The 20,325-nt window shown below is 45.2% G+C and overlaps 1 protein-coding gene across 3 annotated transcripts in view; it reads left to right on the top strand.

Moving 5' to 3' along the window:
- The window catches only part of LOC139060411 (uncharacterized), a 341,522-nt gene that overhangs the window by 145,937 nt on the left and 175,260 nt on the right, over positions 1–20,325 (top strand). For all 3 annotated transcript variants that reach the window (XR_011514794.1, XM_070539521.1, XM_070539520.1), the window contains exon 6: positions 4,806–5,018. Coding sequence is in view for 2 of the 3 variants with exons in the window: in XM_070539521.1 (XP_070395622.1) it covers positions 4,806–5,018 (213 nt within the window). In the remaining variant the exon portion in view is untranslated. The remainder of the gene's footprint in view (positions 1–4,805; positions 5,019–20,325) is intronic.

Here is a 20,325-nt window from a genome sequence, read left to right as displayed (position 1 = left end):
TGAAACTAATATAATTGTTGGCGTTAGCACCGTAACTCTGTTTGAGCGCTTATGGTATGTATGGACGTGAGACTGCCGGCCACATGCATGCTTATGTCGCAAAAGCGCCTTTCCAGACATGGCAATCAGTAAATTGAGTGCCTGTAGCCTTAGCGCTGACGCGCAGCAGCTCTTTTTCTTTGCGGAAGAATAACAATGCCATAGCAACAGTTTTGTTTGTTGTCATTTATTTCATTACAGTAACATATAATATTGCAACGGCTGTTTGAACAGCACTATTTATATACAGTTCCTAATGTTATTGCCGCAACTGACTGTGCCACGTCAGTCGATCATTTTTCTTTCGCTTGTTCTCTCAGCAATGCGTTCTGAAACAGTTTCAATCGCTCAAGCTGTATGAACTTTCACTTAATTAGGTGGGTCCCTTCACGAAATAAACTACTTTTAGGTCCGGTAAATTCTTTTGCGGGGCAGTTTTCTAATAAAAAAATCACCCGCATGTACCTTTACAGGCGACTGCATTTCTCATGGTTAAGCTGAAATGGGGCGCACTTTCGACGAAATGATCGAGAGGCTACCCTCAGCGAACGCAAGTGCCTTTGCCGATAGCTGAAAACCAAAATAAAACGGTGAATAAACCCTGAACGCACACACAAAGCAAGCGAGACTGGCTGTATACAGCCCGGTGACAGCGTAACTTAATGCGAAGAGCTGAGACTTGTATACTACTCAGCCAATTTTGCCGCTCGCCACCAAGTCGTCGCACTCTGCGTTGAAAATTCCACTGTGTCAGGCCCATGACCCTCATAACAATTCACCATGCATCATTAACGGCGTTCAGGATGCTTGGGGACAGCGCGCTGCTCGGCATGGTCTGGCGCGTTAGTCCAGAGTTTGCTACCAACTCGCCGCGTCCTCCCGCCTTCAGCACGGTTTGTCTGACAAAAAAGCGCCCACACTCCAAGACTTGTGCTGCATTCGGCAGCCCAATACGCTCTACGTACGCGTCGAGCACTTTTGGAGTGTGAAAACTGCGAGCAAAACTCAAAACAATGTACAAAACGAACAAGACCCAAGGTACTCAACGGGACAGCGTATTTTCCAGGTCGAACGCTGCATGGTCACCGTGGCTGAGACCAATCACAGAAACAGACTGGCGACACGAACATCAGAAATGATCTTGCACGTATGGATGCTGCTAAAAATTCGAGCGAGATGACCGCTTCCTGGCCAGATTTAACACGGCCGTGATGTACGATCAATGAATACAATGCAATCCCAGAAATGGGAAACTGCAGCTTCCATCGTGATTCAAAATAAGCAGCGGGAGCGCGGGGGATTACCGTAGGCTACCCAGGCGCATAATGCTGAGCATTATTTTGCCATCACGACAGCTAGAAACAGAGTTAGTAGTTAGTATTATTCCATATCAGGCACGTACCCAGAATTTCTTCTTTTTTGGGGGGGTGGGGGCGGGGGCGGGGCCCCATCTTAAGGTATCTTTTCTGTGCAAATGAGGGGGGAACGGTACCTTTACAAGTACAAATGTGAATAATCCCCACCATTCGCCATAAAGACGCCCAAACCAACAAAATAGAAATGAAATAAGGTGTATCTCAGAGGTACGCCCTGTGAGATACACCTCACCTTTACTTACCAAACAAGGAACCACATCAAATAGACTCGCGCACGAAAGAAGCACTGGAAGAACACTGCCAAGGACAAGTAAAGAAGCGAAAGTGTAGAATAAAGATTTCTAATAGCATTTTTTGAAATTAGCTCTCGAAAAATTATGCAGAAATATTTATTTGCGCAATAATCAGAGTTCTTTTGGATTCCTTGTTTGCTGCTCTACGGTCTTAGGTGTCAAACTCCTATAGTTATTTGGAAAGTTGCGTAACGATGCGTGGCCGCCAGTGCCGTACAACCACGTAGAGGGCAGAACGCTGCTGTTCTAGGCGTACTGCGCCCACCACGGAAAGTTATAAAAATGCCCACATAAGCACAACAGAGAAGTATCGGGCGGTTCCACTGATAAGTGTAGAAGCGTCCTTCAAGACACATGGAATTATTCTCCACTTCCGGCGGCCTTTTCTCTTCTTCCTTTTTAAAGAAGGATTTTGATCCATAAATATTTTCACAAACAACAATAAAATTTGTTAATTTTCACTTTTCCTTCTTGTTTGTGGCTGTTGCCCTGGCTCTCTCCCTTAGTAGATTGCTTAATTTCTCAACTCCTTGCGACCCTTGTTTCCAGTTGCCAATTTTGCACGAAAAGTGCTTTAAAATTAGGGGACACCAAACGATCTAACGGCTAACAGCTTTACTGCTTGTGGGCTTAAGGCTTATTGCAGGGTTTGATGATGAACACTGCTTCGCACTATTTTAATTTGCATCTGGTCTTACCCACATCGCGGGTACATGGTTCCGAGGATCTGCCAGCGTCGCGGCGAGCCATTGCTGTAGGGAATAATGACGCAAAAGGTAAAGTTAAAGCAAGTGGTGTTTTATCCAGCCACCAATCGTTCTACGAGAATGCAGATGAGCTGATTGCGAACTGAAACCTTCTCCTGGTCCCTGGATCAGTCTAAACAAAGAATGTTGAACTAACGAAGCAAAAGTGACGCGCGTGAGCGCTGAATAGATGGTGGCAACTGAACGCATCTCGATTTAGTCGCGCGGTCACCTAATCAATGAAAAAAACTGGCCTTCACACCACAGGAGATGCCGATAACTACCGCCATCCAAAAGGAGTGAAAAAGACAGCAAAGTGTTGACCACCGAATAGCTGTCATGTCTCAAGATTACTTTGGCGGCACTTTAGGTATTTAAGGAGTGGTGGCGTGGGCCGGGAGGGGGGTGGGGTATGCCGCTTAACTTCAGGGGGGGGGGAGGGGGGCACCCCGGGCCGCTCTCTGGGTACGTGCCTGGTTGAGCATTAGCATTGCCTCACATGGACCATCGCGTCGTGGCAGAAGTGTACAGAACAACGTTTCCTTTACAACGGCTAGTCAGCATAGGGACCAGTCTTGAAAGTTCGGCTGCTGAATAGGAGGGTTCGGACATTTTACATACGGACGCGGCATCCCAGCGTGCATCAGCACCATGTCTACCAGCAGAGACGACATGTCCGAGTGCTCTCTCAGGCCTAAATAAATAAAAAAATAAATGAAAAAGGCTCTTAAATAAGTTTGCACCGTTTGAGGCATATCTTGTTCGTAAGTTACGAACGGCACGCGCGTTATCAGCGTTACGTAACATTCTCGACAAGAAAGTAGCGAGCGCAGCATTTTCAAGAAAGCAAACGGAATCAAGGCAGATGACGATTACTGTTGTGGGACAAATATACACCTTAAAGGGCGGAACTGTTTCAAGAGTGTATAGAGAATTGCAATATGGTACACTATCACAACCCGGAACGGGACCTCCACAGCCCAGCACCTGCATTTCAGTCGCATAGCGAAGCAAGCGCAGTACGAGCCATATGCACAAATTGCGAAACGCTGCCGCGGCGGCGGCGGCCGGTATGCACGGAGGCAAGCGCAATCCATGTAAGGATGCGCAATTAGAAAGTGAATTGAGGATGAACAAGGTGCATGCCACGGAGCCACGTACCGCCGTTGATCGTGAGCAACGCACGAGCAGGCCGGGCCCGATGCACGTGCCCATAACGGAGAACTAGAGCTGGCGCGAGATAAAGTGGCGTTGGTGGAGAAAAATTTGTAGCCTCACCTCCGTCGCTTAGAGAAACTGGTTCGGGTAGTCGCGCAGGAGCTGCTGTCGCCATCAATCGTCCCCGACTCTGCGAATATGTCCTCGGAATTATATGCCCCTGTTCTACGAAAAATGAGAAAATGTCGATGCATATTTTAGGCGCTTCAAAGTAATGACAACAGGAGGGGACTGGCCTGAACGGAACTGGGCCACTTAACTGAGAATGATTTTAGGGCGCGAGAGTCGCAGTGTTCAGACAGTTGTCCCCCATGGAATAATTGGATTATGATAAGGCCAAGAAGCCTTCATTACAATTATTGCAGCTTATGGTCGATGGCTACTGGGAGAAATTCTGTTCGAGCAAACCAGAAGACCTTGAAACAAGTAGACAATTTGTTCGCCTTCAATTCCACCTACATCACTGGATTCAAATGTCAGATATAGCCATGGCCTTTCATGGTATGTGGGGCCTCCTTGTAGCCGAGCATTTCCAGAAGAAGTTCCATGTGAAACTTGCGTAATTTTGCAAAGAAACAAACTGCAAAGCCCTAGCGGAAATGTTGGAAGCGCGCGACCACTTCATTGACGCCCAGAGGCAACGCAATATGCTCCAGTTCTGAGAAACGCCTATGCATGGTACTACCATAGCAACGTGAAAGCAGACGAGGCAAGAATCCTTCCATATCAGTCCAAACAAAATGTTTTCTTTGTGACTGAGTGCGACATGACTCGCAATGCGTACACCGGATACCTTGTAGTCCATTAGCGCTACATCATGCTTGAAAAGGCGGGAGCGCACTCGAAGCAGGCAGATAACTAGGTGATGTCATGGAATAGATAATTTGCAGATGTACGAGGAGTTCGCTGACGCAAAGCAGGGGTAATTGCGGAAAGCTGGTGGATGCACACCCCTCAAGTGGACAAAGTACGACGTTGTTGGTGATCCGGACGACTGGCAGCAGATTCAAGAATTCACGAGATATCTTTCCTTTCTAGTTGAAATGCTTTTTGTGAATACGTGTCAGGCGTACAGGCGCTCGAACACCGATGTGATGATGTACGTAACACTAGTACCTTTATTGTATGTGCAGGGCTGGATAAACAACCTAGAGCTGAACTCGGATGACCAACACCCTTACGATGTAAGCAAGGTGTCAACCAATGTAGCTTATGGCTACTCCGGTTGGCACGAAGCCCTCACTCTGGAAGCGCACTGGGTTGTCTGGGGAAGCGCTCACAACCGGGGCAGCTCCCCCAGCAAGAGCCTAAAGGATCAATTGTTCCCCAAGAACGACGGAGGCAACGTAAGTGGCTATGTCATAATTTTAAAGCCCGTGAGCATTCTGTGCACCCAGAAGAACTGTTCTTTTAACGTGTTTCTGCATTCTATCATGTAATAAACATTCTTTAGATAAAAAGAAGCTCAGCCACCTACAAGCAGGCTGTACTCTGCTTCTAAGTGGTACCTCCACTTCGTTCGCAATGTCAGAGAGCCATATATATTAGGAAACCATAGTGAACTTTAGACCATGCCTACACTCGTATTGCAAGGGTTAGGAGGGACGAATGAGCGCGAATATCTCAACAACTTTCTGGCTCCAGATGACATTGCCCTGTTCAGCAACATTTGTCACAAATTCCAAGAAATTATTCAGAACTTTAACCGTGACAGTGCAAAAGTGGGGTTGAAGATTAATAGACCCAGGAGAGAGGTAAGTTAAATAGCCTGGCAAAGGAACGAGAATTGATGATCGCAAGAGAGCCTCCAAAGTCTGAGTATTGGGTTTATCTAGGTCAATTAACAGAGGACCCTCACCGTGAGAATAAAACTTATAAACGAATAAAAGTGGATTCCAGCGCATACCGGGCATTACCAAATAATGACTGGGAGCTTACCGCTGTCCTTGAAAGAAAAAGCACTATCACTGCATTCTACCGGCACTAACATATGGGGCAGAAACTTGGAGGTTAATGAAGAGTCTTGAGAAGAAGTCAAGGACCACATAAAGATCAAAGCAACGGAAAAAGTAAGGCCCTGACACACTTTTTCAACATGGTAAGAAACATTGCCATTGGAAAGGCTGCAGTGAACATGTCAGGCAAATATTAATGCACTGCGTGCAGCAGTCAATTTACAATTTCCTGTCATAGAGAGCGAAAGATCATTTGCTCTCGCTTCCGCAACGCCATCATGCAGCGTCATCGAAGCAGCTGTATCCACCAATGTTATTGGATTAATTCTTGATCGTGAGAGAATTCTCAGTAATACGCAATTTTAAATTTTGATTGAAATAACTTATAGATATATTGTATCTGCGACCTAAAAAATCATGCGGATCCCGCACACTGAAGGATTCGGTGTACGAGAAGCTTTCTATGCTGTTGCTTTTGATTCACGGTAATTAATGGTGTTGTTGACAGTGAATGTTTAATTTCTTCATCATTTAGTGTAGTACGAGTACGAGAGCGATGAGTTGATGTTAAAAGTTACCTTTCGTGTACCACTGCTGTTTGATTGAGTAGTTGATCAAACACACAAGGAGACGTGCTTGCTTGAAGTGTTGTGCACCATTGCTCATAACCGCCGTGAAAGTTAGCATTGTCATTGCCTCGCACAGTACATCGCATCCTGGAAGAAGGTATAAACTTTAATTGAATTATGGGGCTTTACGTACCAAAACAGCAAACGTATTAGGACGCACGCCGATAAGGACGCAGGCCTAAATGTAAGTATGAGGGTGTTTTTGTATTACTGCCCATCTAAGTGCATCTGCCGTAGTCGGGATTGAATCCTACACCTTGAGCAACGCCATAGCATCCAAGCTACTGCTTAGGGCACACAAGTGATTATCGGACGTGTGGCCGCTTCCCTAGCGCCGTCTAAACGCTATTGTGCTTTACTGGGGCTCTGCGTCTGCACGCCCTGTGTCAGTTGCCTGCCTGAAAAATTTGTAGGGCTTCGCCTATTTTACAGAAACAGCAGAAACGTACCGTAGCTTGAACATACAAGTTTACTCTATTTATGCAATACCACGCTCATATCTAGTAGTGCCGTTATTTTGCCTTTTTACCTTGCCTTTTTTTCTTCCCACCTTCCTTCCACGAATTCAAGCAGTGGGCCAAGAGTTAAAAGGCTGTTGTTCATTTGCTTCGTGACTGCGTAGGTTTTACCCAAACTCTGCCTCCTCTTCCTATACCTCCTCTTTAACATTCTACCACCATCCCCTGTGGAATATTGCACATTAGTACAAAGGCAAGCACGGTAGCTTCTGCAATGCTTTCGCGAGGGTTCACGAATAATTACAGCCGTCAAGTACTGTGGTGATGCCCAAGGAGCTTCAGAAGGCATTGTGGTGGCGCCACGGAAATGGCCAAACGAGTTTTTCGCGTCGCCTTTCTTCTCTGCCACGCCGCTGCGATGTATATGCGCGCTCTGAACCATCTGCCGACGCGTCTTGCAAAGCAGCAATGGCAGCAGCAGCAGCAGGGGAAAGGTCGAAGGATGATGCCAAAGAAAGATTCGCTTTAAAAAACAGAAATCAACTGATATTTGCACGGCGCGTAGCCTCGGAGATACCAGCGACATGCTGTGTAGCGTAGACTTCTACCGCGGCCGCCGGAGTTGCCGCGACGGCCCTTTCCGCGGCCGCGACACTCAACTTTTGGCAGGGGCTTTGACCTCTTGGTTCTCCGCATGTGTAGCTTGAAGCGCGCAAGTAGAGACGAGAAGAGAGAGAAAGAAGGTTATCGATCCGAAAGCCCCATTCATATTTGAAGGATACGAAACAAATTTGGTGGCGTAAGATTTATGAGACGACGCTCCTTATAGTAAGGGCATTTTATGATTACTTGGAAAAGTATTTCAATGAATCAATGAATTTTATTATTATTAGACAATAAAATTGCAAAGAAAATGTGATACAGAAGGAGATCCCAAAGTAAAAACTGTCAGGGGGACCTCCTGTACAACATGTACAAAATATGTAATATAGGATTAGCAACAAGGGTAAGAACAGCGTGAAAGTACAATCAACATATTAGAAGTAATCACTGAAACATCGGGTAGTTGAAGATTAAACAAAAATTAGCAAGAATATTTCCATATTGAAATACACTTGAAGGTACTATCATCACAGTATTTGAATAGAAGTATAATGATTATGAACAAAAGTGCGCAATCCAACAGTGCAACAAAATTAACTTACAAACGGCTGATAATCTATCAACATAAATCGAGAAAAATAATTAAACATGGCTACACAGTAATAAATGTATACACACACGCATACATAGATACACACCTATATATATATCATAAGAAGCCAGCAAACACTGACACCAAGGACAACATAGGGGAAATTACTTGTGCTTAATAAATGAAATAAAGAAACGATAAAGCAATGGAAATTAAAGTGGATGAAAAAACAACTTGCTGCAGGTGGGAACGCAACCCACAACCTTCGCATTTCGCGTGCTGCTCTACCAATTGAGCTACCACGGCGTCGTTTCCCCATCCACTTTCTTGGGTATTTGTGTGTCCTAGTAGAACCCTGGGAGTGTTAGCCAGCGCCACCACTCACAGACCTTGGCGGCGGACGTGGAACGTCTTTTTTGCCGCAGGCGTCACGAGAACGTGATCTTTTAGGGTGAAGGTAACTGGTCAATAAACCCACATATGCTACCTGAAGGCATCAATGTTGCCGAAGTTGGCTTCTTATGATATGACTAATAAAAATCGGGCCCCTCGGTTAATCCCCTTTCTTCTCGTTCATTACACCTATATATAGACACACATATAAACGTATGTACACTTGTCGAATAATCAGGTAAGGTATGTTGTTAATAAGAACTGTTTTAGAAGCCGCCGGAAACAGTGTAATGAAGAGCATGATTTAATATTTGATGGCAGAGAATTCCAAAATGAAATTGCGGAAAAGAACGCTGCCATTTTACCGCAGTTAGTGTTGACTTTAGGAAGCAAGAGATTATTATTTTCAGAAAACCGCGTGTTATTTGTATTGAAAAGTTGCGTTGAGGGAAGTAACTCAGTTGGAATGTCACTGTTTCTACTTCTATACAATATAAGACATAGTTTCAGTTGAAATGTGCAAGTTAAGGGTAGAATTTCAAGAGTGCGAAATATGGGCGCTGCTGATGTGATGTATGAACTGTGGGTAATTATTCGGACCGCCCGGTTCTGAAGGTTCTGAAGGTTCTGGGCCGCTTTAGGCGACAAGAAGAGAGTGCTGTGGTTATGAGAGCAAACGTTCAGAATGTAATTAAGCAGACGCGCCTTGTGCTTAAAGCGGCAGCTCGAAGACGACGACGATGACCCGTGCGGTGATTGTGAGAGCGCTCGTGCTTTTCGTTGCTGCTAGGCTACTGCTACACTTATTATCACTTTTGTGTATAAATCTCATCACATTTGGTGGACGTTGCTGGAATACCTCAAGTCACCCTGGGGCTCCGCACTCGTACGTTGCCTAAGGACACCATCACTGACGGAAATAACACAGCGACTGAACCCCTGGCTGCCCCTGTCACCTGTGCAGCCGTTCCCCGCCAGCGCGGCCCGGCCGTCTTCAGCGGGACCGGAGAGCATGATGTCGAAGACTGGCAGTCCTCCTACGAATATGCAAGCGCTAACAATAAGTAGCACGACTAGACGGTACTGAGCAGCGTCACATTTTATCCTGCTGACGTCGCAAACCTGTGGTTTAAGGATCACGAATCTGACCTCTCCGATTTGGTCTGCTTCAAGACACATTGCACCGAAGTGTTTGGCCGCCCCGCTGTTCGCAAACTACACGCCGAACAGCGTCTATGACAGCGAGCACAGCAACCGGGCGAGACTTTTCCCAGCTATAGTTGAAGATTTATTGGACCTATGCAGTTGTGTTAATCCAACCATGTCGAAGTATGTTCTGAAAGGCATTGAAGACGACATGTTTCAAATGCTGCTTGCCAAGAGTCCAACCAGTGTCCCCGTTCTCCTCAACATGTGTCAGAGTTTCGACGAATTGCGCCGCCATCGTAACAATGTCCGCCGTCTGCTTTCGTACTTCAGCTGAAGGATTTTATTCTTGAGCAAGTGGACCGACAGCTAGTGCTGCTCCTTCATAGGCAGGAATTTGCCCCAACACTGATTCTGGCCGTGCAATAAGCCATTTCTAGCGAGATATTTGACGCACGCATCTACACTCTTAGCGTGGTACAGTTTTAGTTTACCTTTAGTTGCAAGTAACCTATAAGATAAAACTTACTAGGTTACTAAACCAACTTAAGGTGTGTGTTCTTGTTAATTTACGTCGCAGCTTGAGGTTACATTTGTTGAAGTAGCTATTTTAAACGTTACTGCAATGCCAAATGTCTCGTAAACTTTAGAATGTAACCTTAAAAGGAAGTAATTCGTGGCTCTAGGGATCTATAGTATGTATGGGAGGTTTGCTGGTTATTGGGTCACATTACGATCCTGATACACCATTCTCAGCCAGGACTAATGTGTAAAATGTGGTGTGCCGCCGCGGCATGGAAGCAGGTTGGACTAAATTGTTATGTTATTGGTGCCAGACAGAATGTTGATTTCCGTAATATAAAAAAAGTTATCTTGCATGAGCACATGCTCAAGTCCACCAGCAGCAATTCCGTGGTCAATTATATATACTCCATACGCGACATTATAGAGTAAAAGCAAACCGCAGTAACATTAAACATACACCAGAGCATATTATGGTGAGCGATGCTGTGGCATAAACTATAACTACGATTCAGTGCGGTGGAAAGCCCCCGCTACCACTGCAGATATCTTGTGCTGTGGTATTAAACCTACCTGCACAAAAACTAAACGCAGAGGCATTATGGTGATTGAATGTACATTTGTACCCAATGATGTTTTTTTGTTTCTGTGTGCATCAATGCTTCCTTTAGTCGCGTTTGTATATCTTCTCCGGAAACACGACACCCTTTGACAGCAGGACACACAGTGAAGGGGGCACGTGGGGGCACGCTGGAACACTGTAAAAGCTCGACGACCGACACAATAAAGAGTCGAGCAAGTCCAAAAATGCTTTGTGCACTGCAACAGAGTGTAATATGCCGCTGTGCTGTTCCTTTGTTTGCTTTTCTAATGCATAAGAGGGGGTGGTCCCTAAACTACAGCAGATGTGGAGTTCCGTAGAGAACCCAAGACACGCACCACTTTTGCCCTCTCACTAACGCGCGAGAAAGACGCCGCTACATTCACATGTAAGCAGGCGACAACCACTCCAGTAAGGCCTCGTAGAGAGATGAACGGGTGCTCACGTTATGAGGCCACAATGGCGGCCGGCCAAATGAGCAGAGAGAAAATATACAAATACAAGAGAACAGCAACATTCTTAAACTATACAATATTAGAATCTTGCTATACGGTTATGTGACGCTTTGACGGAACTGTAGCTTGAGTATTCTTTTTATTTGCGCTCTATAAATGGATGCCAGAATCAAACGCGCTTATGCTTTAGCCAAGCACGAGCGCACTCATATATCCTCTGCGTTGCGTAGCCCTCAAGAAGCATACCGGGAAGAGTATCACCGATGCGGACTTTTTGTAACGGCTGTGTCGCGCCTTGTTTGACCGCTTTCACCACATTGAAACGCTCTCCGATTTGGTGGCGTGCGCTTACCAAGCGTGTTGTGTGTCTGAATCGTTCGTGACGCGTTGCACAGTTACGAAAAAGACTCAACAAGGTGCGCGAGCCGCTGAAAAGACACTGCACTCCGCTGCCGCCGTGGAGCAGCGACATGTTTGGCGCACTGCGTGGCCGCTGCAAGGAGCCGCATTGCCGACGGACAATGGTAAAAGTTCTTCGCTCACGCGAGAGTGGTGAGCATCGCTTATGTTGTGACTGCTGTAACAAATACTGAAGACAGCAATAAATGGGATCCAGGTAAGCAATGCCTTCTGCTTCATTATTTATTTGCTGGTGTGCATGTGTATCGTATATTTCACGGTCAATTCATGCTCATGCTTACGCTACTCAGTTATATTAAAGCGCACTACTTGCTCGCTTCATAAGCCCCGTTTTTTTTCTTTTTAGTCTCTATGAGTCATCGTGTTGGTTATTCTTAAAGCTCGAATATATATGTGGCACATTGGTGCGTACGCACAGCATTAGACCTCATGCACGGAACTGGTGTTTTGTGCTGATATGGTCATATGTTTACAAATGAATTGTAAGCTATCCTTAATTAAAGAACAATAATTGCAGTAATTCCATTTGTAATCACCTGAATAGCGCTTCTACTGTTAAACAGTCACATTCCTGCAGTGTGCTTTTTTTGTAATGGAGTGGAGTGTGAAGTGACTTGGGAATTATACTGCCTTATTAGTTAAAGTTGAGTAATAATTTTATATATATATCACCTTGAATTTTTATTGTTACCGAAATTTCCTTGATAGAGCATATTTATATTCTGCGTGTTTAATTACATTTTCGGTGTCTATATTTTATGTGTTTGTAGTTAATTTATGCCTCTTTCATTACATGTTAATAGCTGTTTGCAGTGCCACTTAAACAAGTAAATATGAGATTCTAAGATTGCTATTCTGTCCTTGTAGGCTCCACTGCCCAACAAGGAGATAGGAGAATTAACAACTGTTATCCTGGCCGCAAAGACTTGATTGTGCTGTCAACAGGGCTGAGATTGTCTTCCTTATCATAATCTAACACTTATATGTATTTGTATTTAGGCATATTGTACACGAATCTTCAATATTGTTACGGGAAAGAAGAAGCGTTCGTCTATTTACAAGTGGCTTTTAATGGCTGAGCCAAGAAGCATAGGGCATCGATACTGTTATACACTTTTTCGTCGTCTCTAAGACCGCCATCAGCGTCGTCTTCTTTTTACATTACCCACTGTCACAATATTAATGTTTATGTGCATCATTCCTGGTGCTGTTCTAGCAGTAGATGGGTGCTGCCACGCAGCACTGTGCTCGATGGTTTTTTCATTATTGCTGCATGGCCGTGAAAAAAAAACAAGAGGGCAACCTTGAGCTCCCAAACTTTCCGCGTACGAACGAATGTAGCATTTATAGATGCTATACGTGTCCTGTTAGTGTCACATAAATTCTGTGATCCTGATACATTATCTCAGTAAAACACAGTGATGACCTTCCCTCATGCTTAGTCGACAGCTTGTTTAACAAGATCAACGTGCTTTAAAGTAAACTCGGAGAGTTAATACTTGTGGTGCCAGCAATAGAAATGTATATAAAAGCGTGATCTAACTCAGCAGCCTTTATTTTCTGTTTGCAATATGAGCATTTAATTTATATACCTAAAAATGATAACTAGTGAGCTGTAAATTATTTAAGGCGATACTTGCTATTTGTGGTGTAGTGTGTGTGTTCATACAAGTGCTACAATTGAATTCCGGTTACCTTACTATATTGCGTTACTACACATAGGTCAGTATGTCTGAAATATTGGTCTGGTATGTTTGCTAAGATTTTAGTAATTAGCTCACATGTATGCAAACATTGCATCTACTACTTGCATAAACATGTACATACGTACGTATGTACATGTTTATTATGTTTATTATGGTTAAATTAGGAACAGAAGTTCAAATTACACGTGTAATTTGAACATCTGTTCTTAATTTTATTCTTGCTCAGTTACAGCCTGAAAGGGCTGCATTTTTTCTCTCCCTGCCTATTTCCCTATAATACTGAGTTGGAAGCGCTGCACATCGTTCTATGGTAGTCTTCTTTTTTTCTGAGATGTTACCCATAATCAAACATTTATGACCTTGCATTTTTGCATTTGCCATATTGCATTTGGAGTCTCTTTGAAGCCATATTCTTAATGCACACCAGAGTGTGAAACAACAAGTGGGCATGGAAAAACAGCAGCAATGCAGGCCCCTGACACGCCTTTTCGATTCTTGGTGCAGATACTGATTGTCATTGCCGCACGGAATGAACCATCCGGTGCTGCCTCTGTACAGCCGTTGCAATCCGCCTTTTGCGACGTATTGCGGCGTCATCGTATGGTGGCCACGAGAAACTATTTGGCAGGACGCCACTGCACGCCGCCCAAGCCGAGACTCGCGAACAAACATGCAGCGCGTGAGACAAGACCGAAACAACGTGTACGCTCCGTCATAGTTTGTCATCGTCAGCTAGCCATCGAGCTGCTGGTGGATCCTTTGTACCCGGACACATGTACAAAAACTCATGACTTGAATACGGTATGAGGCAGGGCAAATATCATGTTTTACCACGGCATGCGTTGCTTTGTGGTGTGCCATAGTGCTAGGCGTACATACATACACAGGTAGTGGGGAGGTCAACAGAATGCCAAGTTGCATACGTTATTTACCCACATAGAGTGTGTGTTCATCTACAAAAATGCGAAAAAATGGTCCGAATCACCAAAATCGGTGAAATCGGTGTTTGTGGGGCGCCTGCCTTCATCTTAGAACGCGCCGTGGTGCGGACATAGCGGTCTACCGCGTCCTTCTTTTTTTAACTGGTACGTGTACAGAAACAGCGTCGGAATTGTCACGTAGTAGTGACGGCAAAGAACACAGTACCAATAGTGTAAATGACGAAACTAACTTTTATTGCCCGAACCTGTGCCCACAAAAACAAAACAAAAATATGGCGTTTCGTGCCAAAACCACTTTCTGATTATGAGGCAAGCCGTAGTGGAGGACTGCGGAAATTTCGACCACCTGGGGATCCTTAACGTACACCTAAATCTAAGTACCACGGGTGTTTTCGCATTTCGCCCCCATCTAAATGCAGCTGCCGTGGCCGGAAGTCGATCCCGTGACCTTGTGCTCAGTAGCCTAACACCATAGCCACTGAGCAGCCACGACGGGTCCACAAAAACAGGCTACACTAACAGGACAATAGCGGCGAACACAATTTGCGATCGTCGACATCTGCTCAGTGGGTCAAGCGCGTCAGCATTTATACATGAGCCAGCGAACGAACGTTCGAGAGTAATCGCTGGTGCCCGCGTGTCTTCTAGAAAGTTCTACACCATTTGCGTCGCGCATGCATGCAATCAGATTACACAGAGTTCGGCGACAACAGGCAGCGGATAGAACGGTCAATAACATTAGAGAAACTTCCGGCAGATATGGGCGCGTCACGCGCTGCGCGATAACATTTGTTTGGCGGTGAAAAGTGGTCACCCGAAAAAGATAAACAGGTACAGGTGTCAGTATGAAATCCTGACGTCTGGGCAACAGCGAAAGTGCCCCTGAAATGTGTAGGTTATACAATAAGACATGCCAATCGACTCCAGAAGACACCCCACAGGAAATTGAGCCTTAGTACATAACCGTGCTACATGCTGATTCGCTTAACGAGCATACCCGCCATGGTTGCTCAGTGGCTGTGGTGTCGCGGTGGTGTGGTGTCACGAGGTCGCGGGATCGTATCCCGGCTATGGCTGCCGCATTTCGATGGGGGCGAACTGCAAAACACCCGTGTACTTAGATTTAGGTGCACGGTAAAGAATCCCGGGTGGTCGAAATTTCCGAAGTCCACTACGGCGTGCCTCATATTCAGGAAGTGGTTTCGGCACGTAAAACCCCCTAATTTAATTTTTTTTGAACGATCATAAAAGCCTTCTGCAAGGAAATATTGCTTTATTTGGTGCTGACAAGAATGACGAAATGACAACTAGCAATGATTGCTAACTAGCACTATCAGCTACTTCCACAGTGCACGCGGTTTCCCACGTCAGCCTGGCAGTGCACGCGAGCTTGGCTCCGACAGATAACTACGCCGACATCACAAGCATTCGCTGAGTGTTTACAAAGCTGCAAGTGTGCATGGTGTGAAGCTGCGCAATGACGGCGTTCTAGCAACGTACGCACAGATACGATAGAAAAAAAGCACTTCGCGTTTCACTCAACCAAGTCGCGCGAGCTCAGAGATCATTTGTTTCGCTAGCTCAAACATACATTTGCCTCCTCGTCGGGATTTTTCGTATGAGTCAGTAATGAAAAAACAGAGAGGTAAACTGCATATGCCTATACATACCTGTCACAAAGCGCAGCCATAATCCAGGCTTCACGGCCCTGTCGATCGCATTTTGCCGACGGCAATTGGAAAATTCGCCTTACCCTGCTGTGATGGCCACGGAAGGTGCAGCCGTAAACGAGACACGCATTGTCATCGCGCAAATTTTGATGGCAATAGTGTTCGAAAGGCTGACAAATGAGTGAAAGAACTTTATTGCAGTACCCGAAAGGACGCAAACTCGTCGCGCACCCAGCTAGTCCCAGGACAGGTTTGGAGGATCTATCCCACCGGCCAAGTCATCGGCACGCTGGACTGCCAGGATTTGCTTGTCTAGAGCGCGGCCACGCAAACGCGAGTCCCACTCCTCCTTGCTGAACTTGGGGCATCTTGACCTGCACTCCCAGAGCATGTATGCTAGAGTGGAGGTCAGCCCGCTCGATGGGCAGGCGTCGTCACGGTGTACGTCGGAGTAAATCGTGTAGAACGGCAAGGCACGGATATGTGCCGATCTGTAAGAGTCGCAAAGAAAGCGCTGGCGCCCTGTTCCACGGACAAGTGCAGCGCCTGCCACGGCCGTACTCCACTCACTTGGAGGAGAGAGTCAAGTCCTGCCGTGCGCCTGCCCAATTGCTTCAGTCATCAGCTACTACGGTGCTGCGCATGCGCAGTTCGGCGTCGAAAAAGGCGGATTCGCACCGGCGGAGACCGCCAGCGCAATTTGCCAGGCGTCACTACCGGAGGGCCAACATCAGTTCCACGCATCGCACCGTTTCCTGGAACCCCACCTCGAGCTCACTTGGACATGGCCATCGGCATCGACAGATGCATCTCCGCGCGCTTCATAAGCAGCCGGCAGTGCTCGCGTTCGTTCAGTGGGAATGGAAAAACATCAACGATGCAGGTTCCTGACACGCCTTTTCGATTCTTAGTGCAGGTGGTTTCAGCTACTCAACTTTCCTGTAAAAATAACCATTATTATCCTTACCAGCCTATTTACGTCCTCTGCAGACCGAAAGCCTCTTCCTGCGATCTCCAATTACCCCTGTCCTGCGCCAACCGATTCCAACTAGCACCGGAAATTTCCTAATTTCGTAGCACCACCTCTGCTATACTCTACTGCGCTTCCCTTCTCTTGGTACCCATTCTGTCACTCTAATGGTGCAACGGTTATCTAATCTGTGCAGTACGTGACCTGCCCAGCGCTATTTTTTTTCTTGGTGTCTATTAGAATATTGTCTATACCCGTTTTCCCTCTGGTCCAAATCATTCTCTTTCTGCCTCTCAAAGTTATGCCTAGCATTCTTTGTTCAATCACTCTTTGTGCGGTCCTTAACTTGTTCACAAGTTTCTTTGTAAGTCTCCAAGTCTCTGCCACATATGCCAGCACCAGTAAAATGCACTGATTACACATTCCTTTTCAATGAGAACGGTAAGCTCCCAGTCAAGAACTCACGATGTCTACCGTATGCGATGCAACCCATTTTTATTCTGTGAATTTCTTTCTCATGATCAGGGTTTCCTGTGATTAGTTGGCCTAGGTAAACATACTCCTTCGCAGATTCTAGAGGCTGACTTGCGATCTTGAACTCTTGTTACCTCGCCTGGTTATTTATCATTATCTATGTCTTCTGTATAGGTGTCTTGAACACCACTCTTGCACTCTCTCTGTTAGCATTGGAGAGATTGCGTCTTCTTGTCTGACCACTTTCTCTATAGGTATCTTCCTACTTGTGTGGAATTAAGGTGGTTGTGGAATTTCTGTAGACATTTTCCAGGGTATTTAGGTAAGCGGTCTGTGCTACTTGATTACGCAATGCCTCTACGATTGCTGGTATCTCTACTGAATGAAATTTCTTTTCATAATCTGTTAAAGCCATATAGAGAGGCTCATTATAATCTGTAAATTTCTCGATCACCTGATTAATGGCATGGATGTGATCCATTGTAGAGTATCCCTTCTTCAAGCGAGCCTGTTCCTTTGGTTGACTAAAGTACAGTGTTGCCCTTATTCTGTTGGAGATTATTTTGGCAAATATTATATATAGTACTGGGAATAGGCTGATGGGCCCATAATTTTTCAATTATTTAACGTCTCCCTTTTTGTGGATTGGTATAATGTTTGCAATATTCAAGTTTTCTGGGACCCTTGCGGTCGATAGACACTTCGTATAAAGAGTTGACAGTTTTCCATGCATTATATCTCCTGCATCTTTGATTAAATCTATTGTTATTCTATCTTCTCCTGCCACTCCTACTCGTTTCATGTCTTCCAAGGCCTTTCTAGCCTCATCGCTAGTTATAGGAGGAGTTTCCGTATCCTGTTCATTGTTGTTTCTATTTGACGTATCCAGACTCCTCTGGGTACTGTACAGGTTAGTATAGAATTCTTCCCCAGCTTTTAGTATATATTCGAGATTGCTGATGATATTACCCTGCGTATCTTTCAGTTCATACTTCTTGGTTTGTCGTATGCCAAGTTTCTTTCTCACTGATTTCAGGCTGCGTCCATTTTTACGGCTTCTTTAGTCTTTCTCACGTTCTAATATCTAATATGACTTATTTTCGCTTTGTTGATCAGTTTTAACAGTTCCGCGAATTCTATCTTATCTCTTGAGGTGGACACTTTCATTCTTTGTAGTTTCCTTATTAGGTCATTTGGTACTTGGGAGAGCTTGCCTACTGGTTGCCTTGGTGCCTTGCCTTCCACTTCATTTGCTGCCTCTGAAGCCAGCCGCGTTACGGTTTCATTCATTACCTCTATGTAATCATCATCATCTCTCTGTTCTAAGGCAGCACATTTGTTTACAAGTACCAGCCTAAATTTGTCTGCTTTTACCCTTATTGCCTCTAAGTTGACCTGTTTTTTCTTGACCAATTTTACTCTTTCTCTGTTCATATTGAGGTGAATCCTAGGCCTCACTAACCTATGATCACTGCACTTTACCCTATCTATCACTTCTACATCCTGCCCTATACTGGGATCGGCGGAAAATATGAAATCAATTTCACGTCTTGTTTCACCATTAGGGCTTTTCCAGGTCCACTTTCTGTTGCTACGTTTCCTGAAAAAGGTGTTCATAATTCTCAGCTTATTCCTTTCAGCGAATTCTACCAGCATCTCTCCTCTAGCGTTTCTAGAATCGACGCCGTAGTTTCCAAATGCCTGTTCACCCACCTGCTTTTGCCCCACTTTTGCAATAAGTTCACCCATTACTACTGTACACCGAGTTTGCACTTTTCTCGTTGCTAATTCTACATCTTCATAAAACTGTTCTACTTCCTCATCTTCCGGACTGGACTTTGGAGCGTAGGTTTATACCACCTTTAATGTATACCTCTTATTGAGTTTGATTACAACTACTGCTAACCTCTCGTTGATGATGTAGAATTCGCCAATGTTGCCGGTTATGTCCTTATGGATTAGGAACTCCTACCCCGTATTGCTTGTTATTTGGGAGATCTCTATAGCAGAGGCCATGGCCGTTATTTATCAATGTGTAAGCCTCACCAGTTCTAATTTCACTAAGGCCGAAAATATCAAAAAGCATGTCTGATATTTCCTCAGAGTCCAGCTAAGCTAGCCTCACTCGAGATGGTTTGAGTGTTGAACGTTGCAAGGGTCAGTTTCCATTGGTGGCCTGTCAGGAACCAGAGATTCTTAGCACCCTCTGTTGCGTCACAGGTCTGACCGTCGCCTTGGTCAGGTGCTCCGCAGCTACTAGGGACTGAGGGCCATTGGTTCATCGTAGATATCATCAGGGAGGTTGTGGCCGAATACTGCACCAGGGAGGCCAATTCCTGTTCTGGTGAGGGAGTGCCGTCGTTCAAGCTTAGTGGGCATTCCTAATTTGGTTGTACTTGAATACGCATAGCCCCACTCGCTCTCGGCATCTTTCGCCGGTGTTTTTTGCTGTTACTTCCATGCCCACAAGTGTTACTGTGCCTTGCTCGCGAGTGTATTTATGTGTCTAAAATGTTGCTACTATGTTATGATGTAGAGCTAAATCCAGGCCCTAATCCCGCTAAAGATGACACTGGGAAACAATATAACGAGCTGTTGTTACTCTAAAGGGACTGCATGCCAGGGGACTGTTCATGACACACATGAGCAAGTCATGACTTTCCTTAACGAGGTCAGGGATGCCCAAACTGCGCTCTAGCAACTAATTGCTGAACTTGACAATAGTCTACCACAGTTGAAAACACTATTAGGCCGTCTCAATGCAAAATGTACGAAAGCTTCGTCCCTCAGGTTACTACTCTGAACCTTTGTCTAGAGAACATTAAAGAGCGATCACTTTCACGGTATCGCTGACAGCCCTTCAGAAACATGGGCGCAATCTGAGCAGAAAATATGTGCAGCCCTTAACAATGCACTAACCTTAATATGAGCAGTAGCGATGACCACATACCTCGCGCGCATTCATTGGGAAAGTTTAATTGTTCCTGGAAAATGTCGGCCAGGTATTGTCAAGTTTCTATCTTCTACATTTAGAGATAGTATACTTTCATCACGCAGCAAACTGAAAACTTCTTGACTATTCGTCAATCAAGATGTCTTCTGGAGCATCACAAACTTG

The sequence above is a fragment of the Dermacentor albipictus genome, chromosome 5, assembly GCF_038994185.2.
Source record: "Dermacentor albipictus isolate Rhodes 1998 colony chromosome 5, USDA_Dalb.pri_finalv2, whole genome shotgun sequence".
NCBI lineage: Eukaryota > Metazoa > Arthropoda > Arachnida > Ixodida > Ixodidae > Dermacentor > Dermacentor albipictus.
Note: the sequence above shows the minus strand (reverse complement) of the source record. Positions and strands in the feature narration are given on the sequence as shown.